Here is a 23,857-nt window from a genome sequence, read left to right on the forward strand (position 1 = left end):
CGCCGCAACGCGCATGCGCCCGCCTCCGCGCCGCAACGCGCATGCGCCCGCCTCCGCGCCGCAACGCGCATGCGCCCGCCTCCGCGCCGCAACGCGCATGCGCATTTTCGGTACACCCGTATGCATGCGGTGATCTCGACTCCTCATTACTCATGCACTTAACATAAAACTGCCCGTGAAAGAAAGTAAGGAGCGTCCAGGTTTGGAAGAGAGAGAAGTATCGCTGCGCCGGTCGTCCAAGAATTAACTGCTTACTCGCATCTCAGTGCTTCTTAGAAATCGATACTATTTGTAAACTTCCTGGCACATGCACACTATTGCCTGGAGGACTGAGCGTAACAAAACTTGGCACATCTGCTGCGCAGAGCGACGAGTAAGTACGTATACCACTTCCACGTCTTGCTGTCTGCGGCCCCAAAGATACACGGCCGCAATTCCACCGATTGGCCACACGGAGGCACCAGAGACCGCGGAAACAACTTCGCCGACCGGTTTGACGCGGAGCTGCGCCCCAGCCCTTGGCATTCCGTTCTCTTTCTCTTCTTCTCAGAAGAAAAACGCTAAGTTAGATAGGGAATGAGAGGGGTGAAAAAAACACCGTAAATTTAAAAAAGACAAGGGAAACCAGGCAAAACTTCTCCACACCCAGAAGAGCTGTGCTAAGTGCTCATGAATATCTGTAAATAAGTAAGTAATCATCAAATTGATGTTGTCATGCTAGGGGTTTTTTTGCTTTTTTATTCTTTTTTTTTTTTTTTTTTTTCCAACATCTGAGATGATGAAAAAGCTGGTATCAGTTGGACAGATGGGTGCAGTGAAGCCAAGGATGGTTTGAGACGATTAACAGAGCAATGTAAAACAGTCACGCAACTTTATGAAAAAAAGTAGTAACAGCTTCCATACCTGGCCACACCACTCTGAGATTCCATTTGTGTCACCCAAGGCTTGTAAATATCCACCAGAATGGTTTTGATATCAAGCAATTTGTTGTCAGTTCTTTCACTCACAATCACTGCACCCACTGCCACAGGGTGTTCTGACCACGGCCACCACAGCTGAACTGTTTTAATAACAGCAGGATTCCCAGGCATGGTTTTAAGGATTTGGTCTAGTTTTGACCCAAAGGAAGAATTAATATGAAATGTGAGGTATGCATAAGTCATCATGAGGCGTGTTTCTCAGCGTCACCTATGGGAAACAGAGAATGGATTTGTCATTAAAAAGTCTCAGAACAGCAGTAACATACAAAGCTACATAAGAATAATATGAGAACACTTCACAAGGAGGCGAAGAACTTTATGACCTCTGTCTGGGAAATCCAGCATGGTTTGCCTGCAGATACCTCTTTGGCAACTGTTCTAGATCCAGCTGTACATTCTGCTTGAGAACACAACTCAAAACTACAAAGAAGACAACAGGAGTTTTACATAGGCAGAAGAAAAAGAATGGTATGTCTCTTTCAGTACTGAAAATAAGCAAGTAAGCAATCAGCAACAGAAGCCATTCCTAAAATACTGCTATGGGAAACATACTGGCAGAAAGAAAATATCCACATATTACCCTGAATTCCTGCTGCAAGGAAAACAAAAAACAAAAAACAAACAAAAAAAAGATTTCTTTTAAACATTACCTGTTTGAAAGCATATAAAGCCCTCACGCTTTAAAAGCATTAAAAAAAAAAAAAAAAAAGCATAGAGTAATCTTCTCCAACAATGCGTCTATTTGGTCTAGGCAGCAAGAGGTGCAGCTCTGCATCACAAAGAATTGAAGTCATAAGCACCAAGCTCCTAAGTTCCAGCCAAACCAATCAAAAGTGCCTACGGACAGGCAGAATCCTTAAGTAGGACAGCTCTTCTACAATCATTCTCAGGATACATGCTATCTAAGTAGAACAGAGTATGAACCTACTGATAGGAAAACCTGTAAGAGAGCGCAGAATAAACTTCTCATACAGGAGTGACATGGACCCACAGCAGAGACTCTGGAGATCTGTTCTCTCTTTCTTTTCATGACGGTGGGGGGGGGTTGGAAGGGAGATCAAGGTTAACAGTCTCATTAGCTCAAGCTCCTCCTGAAAAACTTGGTCACTCTGACAGGGCAAGTAGACAAATTTCCAAACCACACCCATAGATGCATTTTCAGCATTAACTAAAAATAAGCGACAAAACATAAGATGACAGGAAGCATAAAGAAATACACACCTTACCAGTGGGTAGAAAGCATGTCAAGCAGCAGCCAGTCCCAGATAAAGATAACAGCTATGTTGGAACAGCTTCTGACAAAATCTGCAATTTCTTGTACAGAATAAATCATGACAGAAGCTGACACTGAAGAACGAACTAATTGTCAGCCTAGGGTAGTCCACATAACTGAATCTACCTCAGAATCTGTGGTTTTTATTTCTCAGCAGCAAAAGTGCTATCAGGAATCCAGTTTTCCTTCATTCTCAGCTACTATCTGCTCTGTGCACCCCTTTACCAGCATCGTCCCAACTGATCTTCGTATGTCTTGGCTGTCTTGACATTAAACTAGCAGTATAGTTTGCAAGAGATACAGCACTCATAGTATCTCTTGTAAACAGTGATTCAAGGCAAGTGGTAGCAGTAGTAGATTCAAAGCATTTGTTCAGCAGTAGTTACTGAGGATTTTGTAGTCTTCTGGTGCATTGCTTGACTGGATAAAAGCATGAATTTTTATAATGTCATTTATCTAAGATTGAAGAGCTTCAACATCATGAACAGCCATTTAAATTCATTTAGGAAGGAGTAAAAAGTCAGATGCTGAATCTGTTCAACAGCTGTGGGAATACCGGAAAGACTATCCAGAGCAGCAGCTGTGAAGCAAGATAAACAGCATGAGAAGCAAGGATACCTCTAGAAGAGAAGAAAAGGCAAAAGAAACGGCTGATGGCTCTGATTGGATAAGTGCACAGTTATGGAGGATTTGTGGAATACTCTGTTGACATGTAAAAGTGGATGGGAGAGCTGTAAGAGCAGATGGGAAAGCTACAAAAGGAAACTTAAGAATGTATGTAAGTGATGTGAAGACTTGTAATAACTTACTTGGATCACTCACATCTGAGTCTGTGTATCAGACACTGCAAACAGCCTTTTACATGGTCTCTGAAATACCACAGGCAGTCTCTGTAACCCCCTCTGACTTGATTCAGTCAATAACAAGGATGTACCAACAGGAAAGAATCCAAAAACAGGTCAGATAAAGGACTTTTTCAACAAATACTGCTACCCAAAATGTTTTTGTTTTTGTTTTTTAATCATTAGGGATTTAATGATTTGCTGCCTTCACTACTTGGTCCTTGTGTGCTCCTAATCCAAACAGATTTTATATGCCTTCCTCTGTTAATAGCAACACCACTGGGACTGAAAATAGAAAATGAGCATTTAATTTAGTTTTTTAAAGAGAAGTAATTAGAATTCTCAGGTTCTTTCTGCTGCTCAGCTTCCAACTTCCCTTCAGCTAAACAAAACGTAATGGAGACATGCTCACCTTACAAGCTGTATGCAGTAAAAGAGAAACAGTGAAACATTACCTATTTATTCCATTAGTTGTTATTGTGAAACACTTGAAACTATCCCCATGAAGATTGTGGGCCTTCAGAAACACAGCTAGAGAACAAATTAACTAAACAATCAAATACACAGCAACTCTTATACATGAAGGTTACATGGCAGATGCTGCTGCTGGAGAGAAGAGTGATGTAAAATTGTGATCCTTCAGAGTGGATTCTCTACTACTGCTTCACAGAACATAAATTAGCCAAGGAATCGGACTACATTTAATGGGAGAAAGTGCTATTTTCAGGAGTTGGAGGTTGTGATTGTGGCTTTTTTGTTTGTTTTATCTGCTATGGGCAGAGCACGTGCTCCTTAGACAGGAACAAGCAGGAGCCCACAGGCCAAGTAAAGCGGTTACAGTGCAAAGCGTATATTTCACTTGCAAACATTTCAGTTACAAGACTGGAGAAAGATTTTTTCCTTACTCTCCTGTAAACGTGCCCAGCCTTACGCTGAATAACCATACCATCCATTTAATGCTGTCAATTCTCCAAATCCCTGGACAAATGAGAAGAGAGACTTTTACCCAGGCATGATAAAAGCCATGTTGCCTCTCTTCAGTTCTTGAGGAATCACAGCAGTACCACCACATGATGATAAACTGCTAACATAAAGGACAATATGAAGTATGTCAAAAGTCTATCTCCAGAACACCTAATCAGATAATGAAACGATATGAGAAGATTTTTCAAACGTTTTTTCTCTCTGCAATTCTTCTTAAAGAGGGTTTATTGCTCATATAATGACAAAGAGAAGTAAATTATATACAGAGATCCTCTGGGAAAAAGAAATATCTTTCAATAATTTGCAAAATGAAGAGAACATATCTAATTGTGTGCCAACTCCTTGCGTTGAACAAAACTAGTCAGTAAGCACGCATATAGAGAGCAACTGACAAGTATGAGTTTCAAACAGAATTCAGGGATTTCAAACCTGGATGTGAGTGATTGCTGGCACTTGTTTCCTCAAAAAACTCATTCTGGAGTTGAATTCCTGACCATTCCCATTGCTCAGTCGGGAGCCCTGTAGGTCTGAGGAGATGAGAGCCGCAAGCATAGGGAAAACAGGGTGCTGAGACTCCCACTGCCAAATGTCTTCTCTGGCACAAAAGTACACAATTACTTTAATGTATCTATATACAAAATACTGGGGGGTGGGGGAGAGAAAACTTGTTGTATATAGATGTTCTTAGCATTACATGTCTATCTGTACATGGTATGGTGTCTCTCTCACACACATAGACACACTTTTTGTACTCTTGGTAATACTGTGTTGCTGATTTTTCAACAGCTTCTCCATACAGAACTTGATGTTTTTCAACCATCTCAGCTCTACCCTGTCAAAGAGTTTGTCCCATCATAGCCCACATCACAACTGACTGAATACAAAACTTTTCACCTACCCCCTGCCTTTTTCACCACCACCAGTCTGAGTGTAGCACAGCTCAGTGGCTTTTTTTGCTCAACCAGAGCATAGCACTACTTCCCACCCCTTTCCAATCCAGCCAATAAGAGCACAGCACTACATTCAGCCCATTTCAACTCAGCCAATCAGATCACAGTGCCACTCCCACCCCTTTCAGTTCAGCCACTCAGGATTGCAGATTCCACCCCTTCAGCCCAACCAATCATCATGCAGAACAGCCTTCTGCCCTTTTCGGCTTTACCAACCAGACAGCATTGCCATATCCCACCCAGCCCCCCCGTCCTTCAGCTCAGAGTACAGTGCTACATCCCACCTCTTTTCATCCCTGCTAATCAGAGAGCATTATCAGATCTCACCCCCTTTCAGCCCAACCAGAGGACAGCAAGACTTTTTTCCCCTTTCCAGCCCAGTCAATAAGAGAACACAGCATTTCATTCTGGCTTTTTTAGATCGACCAATCATAGCACTTTACCACATCCCACCATTTTCAGCCCACAATGCACAGCAAAATACTGCTGTTTTCCGACCAACCAACCAGAACACAGTACATCTTTCTGCGCATTTCAGCACAACAAATCAGAACACGACTCTAGTTCCCTCCCATTTTCAGCCCCACCAATCAGAGGGCAGAACAGCCCAACCAATACTAGTGCAGTACAGCTTTATGCTCTTTTCAGCTCAATCAAAGCACATTGCTACATCCTGCTGCTTTCAGCCCAAATAATCAGAGCATGACATTGCTTCTGGGCCTCGTCAGACCAACCCACCAGACAACAGCACAACCTTCCACCCACTACACCCCCAAAAAGAGCATTGCAGAACTTTCAACACTTTTCAGGCAAACCAATCAGAGAACAGAACAGCTTCCCATCCTTTTTTAGGTCAACCAATCAGAAATTGCTGCATCCTATCCTTTTCAGTTCAACCAATCAGAGCACAGCAAATCATGACACCCTTTTCAGCCCAGCCAGTCAGAGCCTGGCATAGCTTCCCAGCCTTTACCACCCAACCAATCAGATTGTGGCTCTGCTTCCAAGTCTTTTCAGCCCAACTAAACAGAGGGCACAGGTACTTCCCATCCTTGGAAGACAACCAATCAGAACATGATGCTACTTCCTCCTTTTCAGCTCGGAGTGTGGCTCTGCTTCCCATTCATTACTACCCATCCAGTGAGAGCACCCACTGCTTCCCAGGCAGAGGGAAACCAGGATGTCGGCACTCCTCTGTCCCATCGCCAAAGTCTCCTCTAGCATCCTGGGGGCAGACAGGGACCTGCAGGACAACCTCTGGAGCTTTGTGCGGGAGGGAAGGAAGCAAGGATTACAGCTACAGGCAGTGGGTTCTGGGCCAGAGCAGTGCAGCCAGGCACGGCTGCACAGCCTGCAATCTGGGCACACAGAGAAAGCTTATCCAGCTGAGGCCTAGGGGACTGTCCTTACCAAGCACTCTCTGATCCTAAAGGACTGCATGGACTGCACCAGTTCCTTGAGGTCTTTGCTCTGCAGCAGCTCAGAAATCCTTCTGCCCTCTGTTCCCCTGGCATTCCCCCTGCAATAGCCTGGTGTTCTGCTGCTACTGCCACCTGACAGTTATTAAAAAAAAAATACTTTCCAAACACAGACTGCATACTACCGTAGATTAGAAAAAAAAAAAAAAAAACTGAAGGAGGAATGTAGTATTATGTATTAAACTCCTACCTGCTTGAAAACCAATACCAGTTTCTCATCCTGAAGTAACTCCTGAATACCACCTGGACTTTCGTTCATGGATTCAGCATCAGAAATCGCTCCAGCACATTGGATCCGAGTCTTCAAATCCTACTTTGAGTTGTAGTGTAATTCAGAACACCAAAAAAACATGCGACTGTTCCTTCCAAAACAAAATATATTAAAAGAAAACGTACTCAGAAAACCAAAGACAGTAAACATCAAATGACTTTTCCATGTAAAAGGTGTGTTTTTGGGGTGCTTAGCATCTTTCTATTCACTATGCAAGTTTTATGAACTACAGCAGCTTACAAAATTAAATGTAATTTAATATTATGTTAGCCATCATAAATCATATCATGACAAATTAAGTCTGCGTAACAAAAGTAGTTGCAGGTGATCTGATTCAAACTTGCCTCTGGATCACAACACCATTTGTGATGGCAGGGCACTGCCACTCAGCTCGTTGGACTCAAAGGTAACTGTGGCATTTGCTGCTTTCAGAGAACGTTGCTATGAGGGCACCAATCTCAGAGCAGTTCCTGCAGCTACACTAGACTGCTCCAGAGCTCACCGGGCCACACAAGTGTATTCTAGGGCACACTGAAAACCTTTGAGTTTTCAGCGCTACCTCAATTTTTCCATGCATCAGTGCTTGGAGGCTTAAATACCATCAGAACCAGCAGACTGATGCCACACACTGGTTACTACAGAGATGCTTTTCTCTATTCCCATGGCTGCCACTTGGCTCAGTGCCACAGCAAGCAGGGTAGGGGGAAGTGGGGGGGGGGGGGCGGGGAGGGAAGGAGGGGGAGAAAGCATGACATGAAACAGAATTTTATTAAAAAGCATTGTACAGAGAAGTTAACAGGTCAATCCCGGTCAGAGGAATGAAATATATTAACACAGAAATATCAGAAACCATTGAAACTCTCCAGGTATTCTTAAAATGCCTAAAAGCTAAAATGAAAACCTACTTCAAGGGACATAGCAAACTGCAAAATAAGGGAAAGCACTTCATTTATTTAAACTGCTAGTACAGTCCTGACTTCTTAAATAGTCTGGTACTTAAAATAGCACACCAATGGCTATTCTTTCAAAAGTAGGTCATGTAACTTGAAGCCACATGCACTGTTTAGAAAGCCAAAGCTAAATCCATTCAGTGCAATTATTCAAAGTTGACTTAGATTTTCTTTACACATCATGGAGTACTCAGCAGTAAAGTTTCAGTAATTGACCAACCCCAGCTTTGTTATGTTTTGGGTTTGTTTTTTTTTTTTAAATAGTAAAGCCATTTTACACAGTAAAATGCTTTCATCCTTTTAGCATGAGCTTAAATTGGGTGACGGGAATAGGGAGATGCTTGTGAACTCCGTGCCATTTGGCTGCAGAAGAACAGGACTATACCATACAAGGCAGATGAAAAACTGAGGAAGGACTCCAGGAACCAATCACAGGAAATCCTGTGTACATATACAAGGAAAAGGGAACGACCAGGGTCAAACCATGCGTTAGAAATATAAAAGTCTTCTAAAGGATTCAAGGCTTAAACAGCCCCTCAGCATATGTACCAAGGGTTTCTTTGCAGCTATTAAGTTAATTTAACCTGAATGGGAATGAATCTAAGCGAAGTGAAAGAACTTCAGGTACAAATGAAGAGGCCATTTTTGCTTCAGAAAGCACAAATACCATAGTTCTGTAATAAAAACCATTCTTCAGATAGCTGCCTCCTCTGACAGATCAGGGAATCAGTTTTTCATAACCGTCTCAAAGTCTCTCAAGAAAGACTCCTGCGATGAAGGCTGTCACCAGAAGAGCTCTTCAGTTTTCCTTAATCAGAACTGCCTGTCAGATGACAGATCACTAGCTCCCTAAGAAAGATAACGCGTCTCTCCAACCCCCTGCCCCCAGGACCCTTTAATATATAACATGGATTTTTGTCTCATTGGAAGAGTTTGACTTTCTCAACAAAAACTCACTAGTCATACGACTGAACTTCAGGAAAGATGTGCAAACAGATTTGTAAACAGTAATGTGATTAATAGAAATACAGTATGTCATACACGTTTTTCTTTTTTAAAATAACAAAACCTTGTCAAACACAAGGGCACAAGAGACTAGTTTAAAACAAAAGCAATAATACTAAACTGTCATACAAAATTAGGAGATGGTGCATCCTTAAGCATGCTTCAGTCTAGAACTCTAGAGATCCCCAAGAAATAAAAAACTTGGCATAGCAACAGTGAAATAAGAACAGCTAGGACTAACCCCCATCTATTTCAGGACTGTAAATCTGTTCTAAAAGTCTACACTTCTATACACACATACACTACTTCACTGCAAGCCATTCACTCATTCTCCAATTAGTTCTTAAATTTAACAATATCTATCACAAAAAGTATGCTGTTTTAATGCATGCAGATTGAAGGAATCCATATGCTAGTCTTAAACCCTGGGTATATCTTCCTTTAAACTAAGCAGGAATTGCTCTGAGCAGGGTACACAGCATACAGTCTCTCTGGCATTTAAAACCAGAACACAATTTATGTTAGGAAATATGCATGAAGATAGAGAGTTGGGGCACTACTGCTGTGTGGTAAAGAAAACATGAGGTCATGCCATCCTCCTTTATCACTAACTCCCAGAGAACAACTCTGGGTAACAGAGGTTACAGAACTCATTCCTGACATCTTTTCAGTGGCATACAGTCCACATTCTGTCTGCCCTGCTTACAGATGTTTATTTGGTTATGAAACATTAAAATGTGAGAGAACTGACTGATCTTGGCATAACTTATAGGAGGTTATAGTATATAAGTTACAGTTCAGTAAAATATTTGTGTACTTCATGGTAGAGTTTGGAAATTAATGGCAATATATGAGACTTGGCCAGCAAAATCATTTTCTGTGAATTTATACAGTCCCCACCATATGGTACAGTTCTGACCATTGACTACAGGGCTTCACTGTTCTTCTTCAACAAGCAAATTTCCCAGTATCACCATACTAATATAGTAGTAGAAGAAAACTTGTGCTAAAAAAAAAAAAAAAAAAAAAAATCTCCTGAAGTTAGTGAAAATAATATACAGTACCAACGAACAACCATGTTGGTGACAAAACTAGAATTAGGAAGGTAAGACAGAAGTCCCAGCTCCATAGTTGGGTCATTGTCATGCTCCCAGTGGGAGAAACAGTTACTGGAGATGAAACAGATACAGGGAGGGGTCTGCAGGAACCTGCAGTCAGCATTCTTGTGGTACACATGCAGAGAAAGTAGAAAACACAGACTGAAATAAAACTAATTTCAAAATGGCTTATTGAAAGAGGTAACAATACAAAGTTTTGGTTAGGGAAAAAAAACCAAAAACAACAGTTCTGATGAACTGCATGATTTAAGTTGGCACTGCTCCTGGTACGCGTTATTGAACTTCCCTGTAATCCAGCCAAGGATATGCCTGACAAAGGAGATTTTTGCTGTAGAATCCAGAAACAAGAGCTGTGCAGAATGGCTACTGTTGCAGCCTGTGGACACATTGGATTTACCTCAGATCCTAGAAGGACCACTAGTGTATCCATTTCAGTCAGTTTTCTGACTGCTGAAGTAATACCACCTTATCCCGTGCAATGCTTTAACACCTTGTCATTTTCAGTAATTCATACACAGCCTATAACTGGATCCCTTTTCCAAACCTTAAGCCAAATTTGACTGAAAGTACTGTCAAACTCAGTAAATCGAAATTCACTTGTGTCCTTAATGCACTGATTTCTTGTATAAACATTTTTTCCCCTGAATTAAAGAAGGAAAAGGAAAAAAAACTTACAACATTTGATACCCGAGGCTATGCAATTTTACTAGCTTGGAAAACAATTTGTTCTTTAGTAAAAGAAACCAACCATTTTTTCTGCATTTCAAATGGTCTCCTGTTATCAGGAGAAAAATTAATAATCTTTTGGTGACATCTAATTTAAAAGTCAACTCTTTGAGTGGGTAGATAATAGCAGGACAAGGGGAAATGGTTTTAAGTTGATGGAGGGAAGATTTAGGTTGGATGTCAGGGGGAAGTTCTTTACTGTGAGGGTGGTGAGGTGCTGGAACAGCTGCCCAGAGAGGCTGTGGATGCCCCATCCCTGGAGGTGCTCAAGGCCAGGTTGGATGGGGCCCTGGGCAGCCTGGTCTGGTATTAAATGGGGAGGGTTGGTGGCCCTGCATGCAGCGGGGGGGGGGGGGCCCGCCCACATTAGAGCTTCATGATCCTTTAAGTGCCTTCCAATCCAAGCCATTCTATGACTATGAAAAACAGGACATGAACGTATCTGTAGTAATTGCATTTGGCCAACAATCATAGCCTGATGTCTAGGATATTCACATAAGAATTCTATATTGCTTAGGAATCCAAAAAATGGAATGATTGAAACATTAAACTGTAGCACCATTAATACTTATTTTCCTAAAACATCCTAAGGGCTAGAACAAAATCAAAACAGAACAGAAACATTGTGCTTACATTGCATTGATAGAAAACAATGAGTTGGTCGTACTTGAGTCTGTACTTCAGTAAAGTCTGGCCACATTTACAGTTCTACCGGCATGGTATTGGAAAAGGTCACACTTCGCTCAGCAGTTTTCTGCGTTTCATTCATCCTGTTTCCTTTTGGGCTTTTTGGGATTCCGAGATCGGCTTTTTGCCTTGCAGAGTGGACATATTGGTGCATTCCGATGAATTTGCTGGTGACAGGATAAACAGGCCTGAAATGCAACATTGCAGCCTTTTGTTACAAACATTTAGGGCGGCACTGATACATTAGTTACAGGGTATCATATTCTAAGATACAGTACATAATAACAAAGACTTCTTGCTTTCAAAGGCAAACCAATGCCAATTTTTATTTCCAGGTCTCTGAAAAACAAGGCCAACTGAAAAACAAGACCATGTTGTTTCACTCTGTTTCGCATTGAAGTGAAACTACATCTCAGCAAACATGTGGTTTAGGCCTTTTTGTTTTTGTTTGTTTGTTTTTATAATTTCAGCATGAAAATTATTTTTGTTTAAACTTTCCACATTTTAAAGATCTCTACATGAGTAACAGCTCACTGAGCCGCAAGTTACAGTGAAAACTGATTGCAGTTTCACAGAATTCAAGGCAGAGAGGGTGATTAGATAAATTCTACATATTTAACACAAGACACAGTACACTACTGTTCTGTTTCATACTAAGCCCTTTAACTTCCATTTGAATGAAGCATATTGCTCTCAGAAATTTTTTTGCTGACCTTACCCTAAACATGAAGTACATAACTATGAAATATACTTACCTCAGTTTAACCCCCTAGGCAGTGAACCTTTGGAACCTGAGTGGAATAGATACACCTATAGAATTACAATTTTTTTTTTTTTTTTTACTGACTACAGAAAGAGCTGAGCGTAACTGCTGATGGGATGGTAGTACACCTCTCTTAAGTGCTTACAGTTAGGCTGAATTAATCCACACATTAGTCTTGCACTGCTATGGAGAGTCTCAAGTCACAAATTAGTCAAATAAAGCAGAGCTTTGTCCTTAATCCTTGATGACTGGTGCAACTGGTTTAAGTTTACTGGGGTTGTTACTGATACGAACCCCTACAGAAAAGATCAGAACCAGGACACGTTTTTCCTTTTTGTAAATACTGATCAAGTTTATAAGCACTGTACATTCCAATGACACGAAAGAAAAAACAGCACAATTTCCTAACCTTCATTGGAGGTGGCTGTTGTCTAAACGTTGCTGTCTGTCTGGTATCTTGCTTCCTAGCCACTTGCAGCTGTTGGGCAGCTGCTGCAGCTGCAGCCAGAGACTCTGGGATGGGAGGCTCCTGTGGTTCTGTCTGCCATTCAGCTTTCTGCTTTTCAAAGTAGCTAGACCAATAAATAAATTAATAATTAAAAATAAGCACCTTCTGGACTACGCCATTATTTCATGGAATATTTTGTGTTAAAGTATAATGATTTATATCTCCACGTTATGTTCCTCCATTAGAGTCAAGTTGCCTATGTTTAGACACATTTACATCTGTAAATCTAACTGTTAGTATTTTCCTTTCTATTTGTACACATCAGAAGGAGTTCAGAAGAACAGCAATGACTTTCAGATTCTAATACATCTTGATCTATAACTGAATAGAAATCTAATAGGCTATAAAATATATAATATACATACTTAATCTTTAATAGTGTTACATTCCCTTATGAAAACCTATTTTTATATTTCATTCTGTTAAAGTTAATATTTTAATGCAATAGATTTATATATTCTTTGTAGTTTCAAGCTGCTTTCAATAGAAAACTGTATTTCTGAGAAAATCCAACGCCTCTTAACTCCTTTCTTCCGACTGTTAACAAAAATAAAACAGCAAAATAATCAGTAGCATCAAAAAATGGTGTAAAGCCAGACAGCTTTTACTTGGAGACTTACTCAAGGGACAGTTTCTCCTCTTCCTCACACAAGTCTGGCAGCCTCTGCAAGCCCAGTGTCATTCGCAGAGCATCTACATGCTCCTTTAGGGGTTTGTACTCCTCATGCAGGCGACGAGTAGATTCCAAGAGTTTATTGAGATCATTCTCAGACTGCTTGATAGTATTCTCCATCTGAAACAGAAGGATGAATATGGTTTTAAAAGGACTATTCTTTCAATAGCTCTCTGAGCAAAGGAACTGTATCAAAAAGAAAAGCTTTTCCTCACCAAAGTTAGAAGATATTGGAAACAACACAATAGTAAAGCAAAGAGTTTTGGTTAGAATTATCAAGCTAAGAAAAGGTTCCTGTTTCTCTTACTGCAGTAAATGGAAAAAGAGGTGGAAGAAGACTATGTTAGAGAAAAGAGAGAGAGAACGAAACTTACTGAGAAAAGGTGTACAATTGGGTAGAGGAACAGAAACTTCAAGTGGAAAATATCTGCAGTCTGTTCAACTAGAGCATAGCTTGTACTTGCTTGTAACGTGAAAATGCTTTATCTCTGGTGCAAAGCACAGATACCCTCCGACTAAAAATCACTGTACAGTCACGTCAGTGTCCTATCGTAATGAACTCTCCACTTAGTCCTTCTAATTGACTAATATTCCTTCTTTATAGGCTGTTTTTCTCTTATTTGTATTTCCTTCAGGCTTGTGTTTCTTACTGTACTGAGGTAATGTCTGGTGGTTCCACTCAAAGTGGAAGATCAGTTCTTTCTAACAGCTTCACAAATACCACACATTTTCCTGAAATACCTTTTCTTCCCAAACAAAAACAGTCAAAAACTCCAACTAACTGCCTCTAACTGCTAAATGAGAAAAGACTTAATCATTTTCTATGGGACTGCCAGAATGAAGTTACTATGACTACTGGTGAAATTCTACAATGGACTCAGTCATCTAGCCCCTTGATCCAAATGCTTTCCATGCTAACATCATAAAATAACTTGGCCAAAGCAGACGGGGGAAAAAAAGATTTCCTATATTAAATTTACTTCGTAGGATCCCAGAATGGTGTTGCATTGTGAAGTCCAAATAATTGAACCAGTAATCATACATGGACACGTGCAATTCTACAACTTGCGGCCTTATTCATATACAACTGTCATAGGCTTGTCTGCATCAGGACTGTTGCATACCACATTAATATCCGCGTGGATCAGACGCAGCTCCTCCACATGCGCCATCTTCTCTTGCAGCAGCAGGTCCATTTCTTGTTTGTATTCTTTCAGGTGCCTCTCCTCAGACTCCAGGGCTTCAAACTCTGCTTTTAGACGTGCCTTTATTTTTTCCATCTGCAAAGTCTTATTTCTGGATCCCAATAATAATTACAAATACAAAGGGACAACAGTAAGTAATTGCAAAATACTTTTGTGAGGCATCACATTGTAGGTGAAAAAAATGCATGAAGCAGGCATCAGTAACAGACATGAGTGAAAAATAAGACTTCTCTAGTACCTTTCACATATTTCTGTTTCTGCACACATCCTGCATTCCGGTTCTTTTTATTTTTATTTTTTGCCAATCTGTAATAAAAACATTTAGAAACCCGAAGCTAGAAATCAAAGGGTGTGAGTTTCAGGCATCAGACATTTTTAAGAAGCAGGTGAGCAGAGCAAACACCATGTTCTTGCTCTTGATCACATTTGTGACACGTTATTTTCTCTGTACCGGAAGTCAGAATGTGACACACCATAACCAATAAGCCAGCAACACTGAAGTGTTTATAAGAACAGCCCACATTGTCACTTTCCAAGCACATAATAAAGAGTTCCAGGATCCCTTGCTTCACCTTCTATGAAACAAACAAGAATACACAATTCCTTTTTAGTCATGTAACATCTACTACAACTATCTCCAGACTTGTTTTCAAGTTCATTACGCAGTAGGCTTCCTATAGACACAGTGTAAAAAAGGGCAGGGGAAAAGGGAGCTTGTGTTTGTACTTAAGTTTCCTCACCCTCATGCAAAGTGAAGCAAGTCTGATTCAATTTCAACATAAGCAGTAGGGCTGAGCAGAACGTACTCTGTAGATTACAGGAAGGTGACTATCAGATGAACAGTAAGATCTAAGAACATGAATTTCACACCAATCCTAGAAAAGGGTGCATGACTTCCTTTCCCACCCAGACTTTGAGAAGGCCTTGTTTCAAGAACAGCGTCTTTTCTCGCTCTTATTGCATCAAATTGCACAGTTAGAAGCATATTCTACTTATCTGCAGGGGCACACCAGAAGTACAAGTAGAAATCCTCCCTCTATTCTGTTTGCTTAATAGCAGGATGCCACCATTACACCAATGGCACAGTACCATCTCAGGTCTTTCTTGTTATCTTTGGCTTTAACAGAGTTCCTGCTTTCTCTAATTCCAACAAAATTTTAGAGCTAGCCTGAGGACTATTCTTTAAAGTACACAGTAGATGTCTAACTGATTCTATTCCTTGACCAGAGATCATCCTCAGTCACCCTCCTTCTTGGGGATGCTCACACTGTGACTGTGAATCCTCTCAGTCCCCTTGTTCCTGTTTTCCAAATTAGCCTCAATTAGTGCAACATATGCTTATGCCCCAAGTTTTTGTAACCCTTTTATTGACTGCCTGACACATCACTAGCAGAGGGAATTTGCACAACAGGGTTTCACCAATTGCTGAAGACCACGGCAGAAAGCTGACTCAGTCAGTCCCTAGGACAACCAACTGTGGCCACCTGTTCCAAGAACTACAGTTTCAATTGTTCCCTCTCTCACTTCAGGAGCTTACGAAGCTGCAATAGATAAAAATAGTATCATAAATAATTTTGCAATATTGGTGGGGTAGACAATTAGATCTTAGAGGTCTTTTCCAACCTTAGAAACTTGATTAGGAATCAAAAGTAAGGTGAAGGCGACATGTCACAAAGCTAGAGGAGGAGATTACCTAAATATGTAAAGTTTCTTAAAATATACACTGTATGACTTTAAAAAAAAGCCTCTGAACAAAAATGAATTACACTTACCCAATTTTTATAGATGAATAAATCAATTTTGAAATGGGATTTATGGACACAGATTTATTTGGCAAGTTTTTGTTGTTTTTTTTTTTTTCCCCCATTTGCTATACTAGCCATATAAATATTGGAGTTATATTAGCAAAAGAGATCATTGCTATCCCCCATTTTATACATGGAAATACCTCATGAAAAGTATAATCCAAACACGCTGGTTTTCATCAGACATCATTTATATAAAGCATTCACTTGGTAGTGGCATCTTTGATCAGTGAGACTAGGAGGATTTGTTCCAAGTTTCCACACAACGCATGTTTATGACACGCATTCACCTAACAGGAAATAGATGACCTTCCACACTTTTACTAGGCGCTGACAGCTATCCTCCGCAAAACTGCTACACTGAATGAGTTGCGGGGGATTATTTCAGTTCAAATGATTAGCTTTTGGTATAAGGAAAGAAAAAGCACACACAACTTTATAAAAAGCCCTTCATATTAACATCAGGTAACAGGCAATGATGCTCTGAAACAAAAACCAATATTGTGATTTCTATACTGCCTAATGAAATCGGCCCTCGTTCTTTACCCTTCTAAGTTCTTGGACTGCAATGATAACAGTAGTAACTAATTGTGTCCCAGTATAACATGAAGCAGTGAAGCTGGCATCTGCTGTGGATAAGTTCACACATACCCTCTGATCTTCTCCTGGTCAGAACACTGAGTTCCAGTATTTACACATTTGCTTAATTTTACAGCTACAATTAAGTTAATTTACATAATGCATATCAATAAGTATGTGCAGATATGTCTGGACTGGGGGCTTATACTTTACTGACAGCAGTAATTCCATACTAATTGTGTTTATTTGTACACATCTAGGAAAGCAGGTTTTCAGAATCAGATTCTAGAATCCCAAAAACCCACCTGACCTGCCTTTAATATATGACAGAGAGCACCAACAGAAATAAGCAATTTATTTTATTTCAATAGCAAGGGTTTTTTTTCCTCTGCCTGTAGAATACTACCCTGAATGCAAATTAATGCCTGCCAGATGTATCAAAAGTATATTTTCTTTGTAAGCATAAGAAAGTCTCATAGTTATTTTGAATGAAATTCTGCACAGAATGAAAGGATGTAGTTATCTATTTTAAATAGGTAGTTTTTTGGCCACATTTTGGGAAAGGAAATTCAAAATTGACATCAGTGCCTCAAGCAGGATTTTTGCTTGTTTTAATTTATGTTCAAGCAAATTTATTAATACATCATCACGTAGTAAAGCTATTTATTCACATTCAGCATCTTATACCATAAACTAATCTAAAAAATGTCTTAATTGCAGCGTTAACGTACTAAAATACATTATCAGAAAACAGAATGTGCCATGTAATTAGATACTTAAATTCAGTGTAATAATTGGACCTCAAACAGGTCATATCTACACCTACTTTTTAAAAGAGCATGCCTACTATCTAAGTAGAAAAGCACTATTCTTACTCTGCAAAGCATGTACTATCCCATCTTTTTCTACATGTAGTCTTGGAATGCTTGACATAGGAATATTTTTGCCTGATCTTTGTTCATCCTCATGGTATAGCATGAAAAAGGCACAGGCCCATATACTGTTGCCTTCTTCACCTTTTTACATGGGTAAAGAGTGCTTATTAAAGGTGCTAATACCAGGCAGAAAGACACCTCTGCAGCAACTTCTGTGCAGAGCCAGGCAGCGGCTCCTTTGTCCACTGCCTGTACTGCAAACATACCCATCGACAGCCTCTATTCAGCTGTCATGCCCCAAAACACTTACCATTTCAATGGTAATCCTTCAGCAGCTCACCCTTCAACTCTCAGCTTCATTTCAGATCATTGCCCACACTTCCTTTGTAAGATGTTTTGGCTTTGGATACATTAATTTCTGCTAAGTATTGACAGTTTAGGCCTTACCTGAATATCAGTGTCCTAAGTCCAAGAATGCCAATGTCATAAAGCTTAGAAAGCTTAAAAGCTTAGAAAAACATACCCCTGAACAAATGATGCCATGCATTGGTGTCTATGATCCCTTCCTCTTTCAATGCACCCTGTTAGATATGCTGTATGGAGAGCACTATATACAAATTCCTGTTGTATCACATTGCACAGAACAGCAGAGCAAGACAGCTGCTTGCCTTTGTGGCAGATCCTCCAGATGATGACAGAAATAACATAGTGCCGTTGTTTCCCTATCCATCACCACCACAACACTGTCACCCCAGCACACAGCCCTGATCCTCCCTTCAGAGTGCTACTCAGAAACAGCAGGCTTCTGCTATCTCTCCCTGCCGGTCTTAGGCACTGATTTCTCCACAGGCTCAGACGCTTCCCTTTTCCAGCAGACACATATACTCCACGCTCCCCGCAGGCCGCAATCCCGGAGCAGTTGAGGCTCCTCTTCCCTAGCAGCTGAGCAGCCCCACGACCACCCACGAGTTCCTGCCCAGCTGCACTCGGCCGTCCCAGTCCTGCTCAGACACCCGCTCCATGCCGTTCTTTGGGGCACACCCATCCTCAGCTTTCCGTGACAGCCCCTTCCTTTCCCAGCCTGTTAAGGCTCCTGCCGGCGGGGGGGGGAATAGTGCAACTGCGTGAGGCGTAATACTGAATTTACAACAGACAGATTTAGGGATGAGAAATTATAATCCAAAGAGTTTAAGAGAAAGCACCCACAACCGAACACCTCTCCCCCAGCTGCACGGGGCTGAATCTGCCTTCCCCACCCACATGCTTTTCCTTCTCGTTATGGTATTACTGAGCTAATGCTCTGGAAACCTATGATCGTTGCCGCCGTTTGTTGCACATTCCGCTGGCATTTCCCAGCTCCAGATATGCCTTTCCAACTAGAAAAAACGTATTTTTAGCTCTAATCGTAAAGCTTGGGATGGTTTTTCTTTCCCTCAGTAGCACAATAGATACTTTCAGATCGATGCAACTACTCTACTTTCCCGAGGAGAAAGCTGCTTCACGTAACTGATGCAGCACAAAGCAAACATACCTGATCTCCTTGATGCTCTCGAGTTTGCACATGATCTCTTGCTCATCTGCCATGCTTTTCACTCCCGATTTAAATCTACAGCGAAAAGTACAAAATGCCAGGGGGAAAAAGAAAGAAAACACATACAATAGATACAACGTAGTCACCCCCTCCTAGCATAAGGTCTCTGAGCCTGTGCGGTAGGCTCTAGCGGGATCTATGGGACTTAGAGTCCAGCTTCCTCAAACTGCCTAGGCAGACATGCGGCAGAAAGACTACAACACCCACAATGCAAAGCAGAGCTCCCCCCCCTTCTTCCTGCAAGTAGATTTTAAATCAGCTTGTCACACCTCATTTTGTCAGAGGTTGTTAGGAGTGCAAAGAGGGAACGAGGTGCCCTCCTGAAGTGTATGCAATATTTAGGATGTCATTAAAATCAGGGAATAAGCACTAAGGGATCATTTGATGCGATGGCGATTTTGAGGTTCTTTCTCCTCCCTCCCCCAACCAAAGCATGCTATAGCCATTATTACTACTGTGCTGTTTTCTCCCAGGTGTTCTGACTTAGGAGTGCATCTGGAGCTCAGTAGAGACATATCTTATTCTTTGGGATTTTCTTCTGTATTTCTGACACTATTGGTAGCATTTTTTGTTTTGAAAACAAAAACAGTACGTGAATGCCAGGTTGAGAAGACTGACCATTTGCCTGAGGACATTCTACCCATGCATATCAGAGCACTTTACCAGGCCTGCTGAATAGACTTCCAGCCATTCGTCACACAGGTAATTATCTTCCTTCAGTTTCTGTCGTGAACAAAACATGTTTATTTTTTTTGAAGACAACAGTTTTACATCTCAGCACTCTGAAAGACTTCTTCCTGAAGGATCCACAGAGTAAATTCCTGATTCTTCACCAGTATACCCAAGCAATTACCTAGCAGTTCCCCAGTTTTTATGGTCACGCTGGGTTGAAAAATCAATGCATTATAAGAAATGAAAGCTCAAGGCCAGACAGCAGGGAAACCAGATCATAAAGTCTTCAACTTAAGTATGTTTACATGCACAAGCATCAGTATCATAATCTAATGAATACAGTGTACCACTCATCAGTCAGTAGCATGAGGCCAATGAGCACAGGGCGATTAAGTGGGATGCGTTACCCAATTGTTATATACGGAAGGCAAGTAAAAATGGACATAACAGAGCAAAGCAGCAAGATTGGTAAGAGTTTTGGGGTACATGAAAGGCATCTGAATGTGACAGCATGGCCAAAGTAACATAGCACTTGGCTGATCTGTTTGAGTCAAGACTTGTTCTCACAGAACTAAACGTCTTGAGTCTGTTGCATACACGGTTGCAGACTAAAGGAAAACCGGTCCCCCTCACATGTGACTGTGCCTGGAATACTAGCAGACTAGAATGGGAGGTAATAAGCAGAGCATGAGCCACAGGAGGGTCACGCTCCGACTCCAGCTCTGAGCAACTCTGGATGGAATAGATGGAGCTCATAACAGCAAGAGTCATCCTCTCTGTAAAAGCTGTTAAAAAAAGTTTTCATAGCAAATAATCCACTAGTCAGATGAGAAAAGTCTACAAATCATTTAATAAGCCAAACAGAAAGGTTTGGACAGATTTCAGTCAAATTTCTGACTACACAGTGTTTCAGTAGGAAAGGACATCTGGACAGTAGAGGATTCTCCATATCATTCTTAACTATTCACATAATGTTGTCCACATTAACCCAGGTACTGCAGATCCCTGCTTTGAGGCAGGGGTTTTGCAATGAATAGCGGTGAGTTATGAGGCTTATAGCCTTCTATTACAACAACCTGCTTCTTGTCATCTTCTTCAGTGTCCTCTCAGACATTCCCTCCTGGGGACTGAGTGAGCTATTGTACATTAATATGAATTATGAATATTGTATATGAACATGAATTCAAATGTCCACAATAGGTTTTCATGCCAGAGAAAGCACTCAAAGGCCAGAAAATGAAAGAATGTGTCAGAGAGGAGGAAAAATCATCACCAAAAATTACTGAGAATGAGAAAGGGTGGGCAGCCAGAAAGTTTAGAGAAGGGATGAGGTGCTAGATTCATATGGCTGCCTGGAGGGCTGGAAAACAGACCTGAAAAAACACCTAATCTGGAATTTTTGTTTGTTTGGGGCTTCTGAGGAGTAACTCCCATTTATCTGTAAATATTTATACACCCATTCATTTAATTTGAAGAAACTGAGCTGTATTAACATTCAATTTCTTATGTACTTACCTCAAATGTTGTCAAGTACTTTGTCATGTACTGAGTGTAGTTGAGGAGTTATACAGTTTTCTCTTACACACTCAGCTGAGCTAAGATGAAAACTATGAAAGTATCACTTGTCTCCTTTGGAAATGACACACACAGTTCAAAACAAACACAAAGAACCTACTGAGAAACCAGGCACAAAAATTAAAGCATATGAGAAAACTGTAAAATATTCTGTGTAACAAAAGGGATTCAGGTTTGTAGAAGGGAAGGTGGCAGGTTGGCACTGTGTCCTTCATGAAAACTCTTAACACCTGTGTATGACATTAGAACCAGTACAATGCAGCTCCCTGCTTACTTTTTCCACTGAAAAAAAAATATATTTAGTCATCTTTAAGTGTTAGCATTTGTGCAAAACTACAAAACGTTAGCTTTAGAATAACAAAAGGAAGAAGCAATCATTAGAAGGATTCAAAATTAAGACAGACTATTTCATAACAACAGAGTAGATAGCCATTGCTTTCATCAGGCTTTAAATCAGTCTCCAGATAAACAGCAATCTTTAGGAGCATGCAATTAGCTTGAGCTCTGCATCCACATGAAACCAGGGCCTGCTGTGGTAACAAACACATCCTACTGTTCTCTCAGTTGTGAAATCATCACATCTGTCTTCCTGAGCCCTCTATCCTATGCTTCCTGTGAAGTACAGCGAATTTGCATATTCTTTCCACTCATACTGGTTCGGGAAGTGGGGCTTTTTTTCCCCCCTCTCCTCATCAATGAATAATATGGATATTTGTATGTGATTTCTACTGCTATTGCTATTCTATTACAGTCAAACTTATGAATACTTTTTCAGTGTAACTTTCAGCAAAGTGACAGAGAAGAAAGAGAGAAGCATGTACTTGCACCATTCCTATCAGTTGAGGTGAGCAGGTGTGGAAAAGCCTGGAGAGATTTACCAGTATTTTGGTGTTTGTACACTCTGAGATCTCTGGTGTTCCTAGAGATGAAAAATCACTTTCCACATTGCAAAGTAAAATCTGGATGTCATGAGGCATGTTGCTCTACGGGCAGAGCAGAGGGCCAAGGATTAGGACAAGCAGATTACTCTTTCAGCTCTGATGTCAGTACTCGCAGTTCAAGCGCATTCAAGCTGGTGGCATGCAGCATTTGTTTCATGGGCTGGGACAAGTGCCTTTACATGTGCATGTTCCACATTTCATTGTACATAAAAGATAGCTCTTTGTGTGCCCTGAAATCACAACACTGTTGTATCATGCCTATTCTGGCGCTCTACAAATTTAGGTATGGGGAAATAAATAACTGTTCTCTTTCAACATACAGTTATTATTGTGCGGTTTGTTTTTTTTTTTCTATCCCCAACAGAAACTGAAGGGCTTACACATACAACTGCTATTGAAAAATAAACCTTTTGATTTCCTGGTCCTGAACCTTACTCCCATTTGAGCTTTTAAAACCAGGCACTAGTAGACATACAATACAGACAAAAATCAGTACCACCATGCTATCGAGCACAAGCTTCAACTTCACTGCATTTAAAAAATTAAGTACTTCTTCAGTCTGCATACTGTTATCACTAGTGACAAGTAACACAGAACAGTTCCAAATTGCAAGAATGACTACTCCCCCCCACATTTAACACTAACACAATAGAAAGGGCAGCAGTAACAGCAAAGCAGCAAAATCCCACACTGCAGCAAGCAACAACTCGTGCAAATACAACAGCACAAAAATAAAGGAAAGAACTTGCCTTCAAAAGGCTTGTTACACAGGGACCTCCAGCAAAACACCCCCCCTGCCCCTGCCAACCCTTAAATGAGGGCTGGGGAGGGGTGGATCCTGGCTCCACCCTTTCCATCACCCAGATACATTGCATGCACCTGAGCTCCCCTAGTCTGGCCCTGCCTTCCCATCAGGTGCTCTATCACTGCTTCAGGCTGCAACTCAGCATTTCTGTCTACACCACTTTTGTAATCATCCTCACTACAGTAATTAACTCTATAACGCTGGGATGCAATGGTGACTTTTTTTTCCCCCAGTATGTTCTGGGTTTAACATGTTACTGCATATCTTTTTATTTATTCACTACTTTCTTTAAAAAATGCTATTACGTTCTGTGTTCTTTCCTCATTACAGAAAGCTTATACTCATCATCACATCTGCTGGACTTTTTCCACACATATAGAGGGAAAATATTATAAGTGAAATGTTGTTTTCAGGATGATTTGGTAAGCCAGAGGCAGTCACAAGCAACGCTGACAGGTGCAAATAGCATGCCAGCTCTGAGATCTTAAGATTATTTTATCAGCTCTGGAAGCATTGGTTATTTCTTTAGTTAATCCTTCAAAGTATGCTGTGAGAATATCCATCAATAGCCTAGATCTGGCAGTGGTGCCAGATCTAAGGC

At 40.8% G+C, this 23,857-nt stretch overlaps 1 protein-coding gene across 8 annotated transcripts; it reads right to left on the reverse strand.

Moving 5' to 3' along the window:
- Positions 1–140: 140 nt before the first annotated feature.
- ZC4H2 (zinc finger C4H2-type containing) lies at positions 141–23,306 on the reverse strand. 8 transcript variants are annotated; one of them, XR_006170004.1, is made up of 7 exons: positions 19,204–19,450; positions 14,333–14,504; positions 13,156–13,328; positions 12,437–12,599; positions 11,211–11,452; positions 904–1,188; positions 164–542 (listed from the first exon to the last, which is right to left on the reverse strand). XR_006170004.1 is itself a non-coding variant. In XM_042824926.1 (7 exons), exons 3-7 carry the CDS (start codon positions 19,254–19,256, stop codon positions 11,339–11,341), a joined length of 675 nt encoding a protein of 224 aa, XP_042680860.1. In that variant the 5' UTR covers positions 19,257–19,278; positions 19,927–19,986; positions 21,451–23,306; the 3' UTR covers positions 10,948–11,338. The 8 variants fall into 8 exon arrangements, 4 of the variants coding, with proteins under 4 accessions (XP_042680863.1, XP_042680860.1, XP_042680859.1 ...); XM_042824926.1 differs by lacking the exons at positions 164–542; positions 904–1,188 and adding exons at positions 19,927–19,986; positions 21,451–23,306 and having other exon boundaries at positions 10,948–11,452; positions 19,204–19,278; XR_006170006.1 differs by lacking the exon at positions 12,437–12,599 and adding an exon at positions 6,698–6,869 and having other exon boundaries at positions 156–1,188; positions 19,204–19,452.
- Between the last annotated feature and the right edge of the window lie 551 nt (positions 23,307–23,857).

Source organism: Centrocercus urophasianus, unplaced genomic scaffold (assembly GCF_019232065.1).
Source record: "Centrocercus urophasianus isolate 14NV4802_14NV808 unplaced genomic scaffold, USGS_Curo_1.0 seq_24, whole genome shotgun sequence".
NCBI lineage: Eukaryota > Metazoa > Chordata > Aves > Galliformes > Phasianidae > Centrocercus > Centrocercus urophasianus.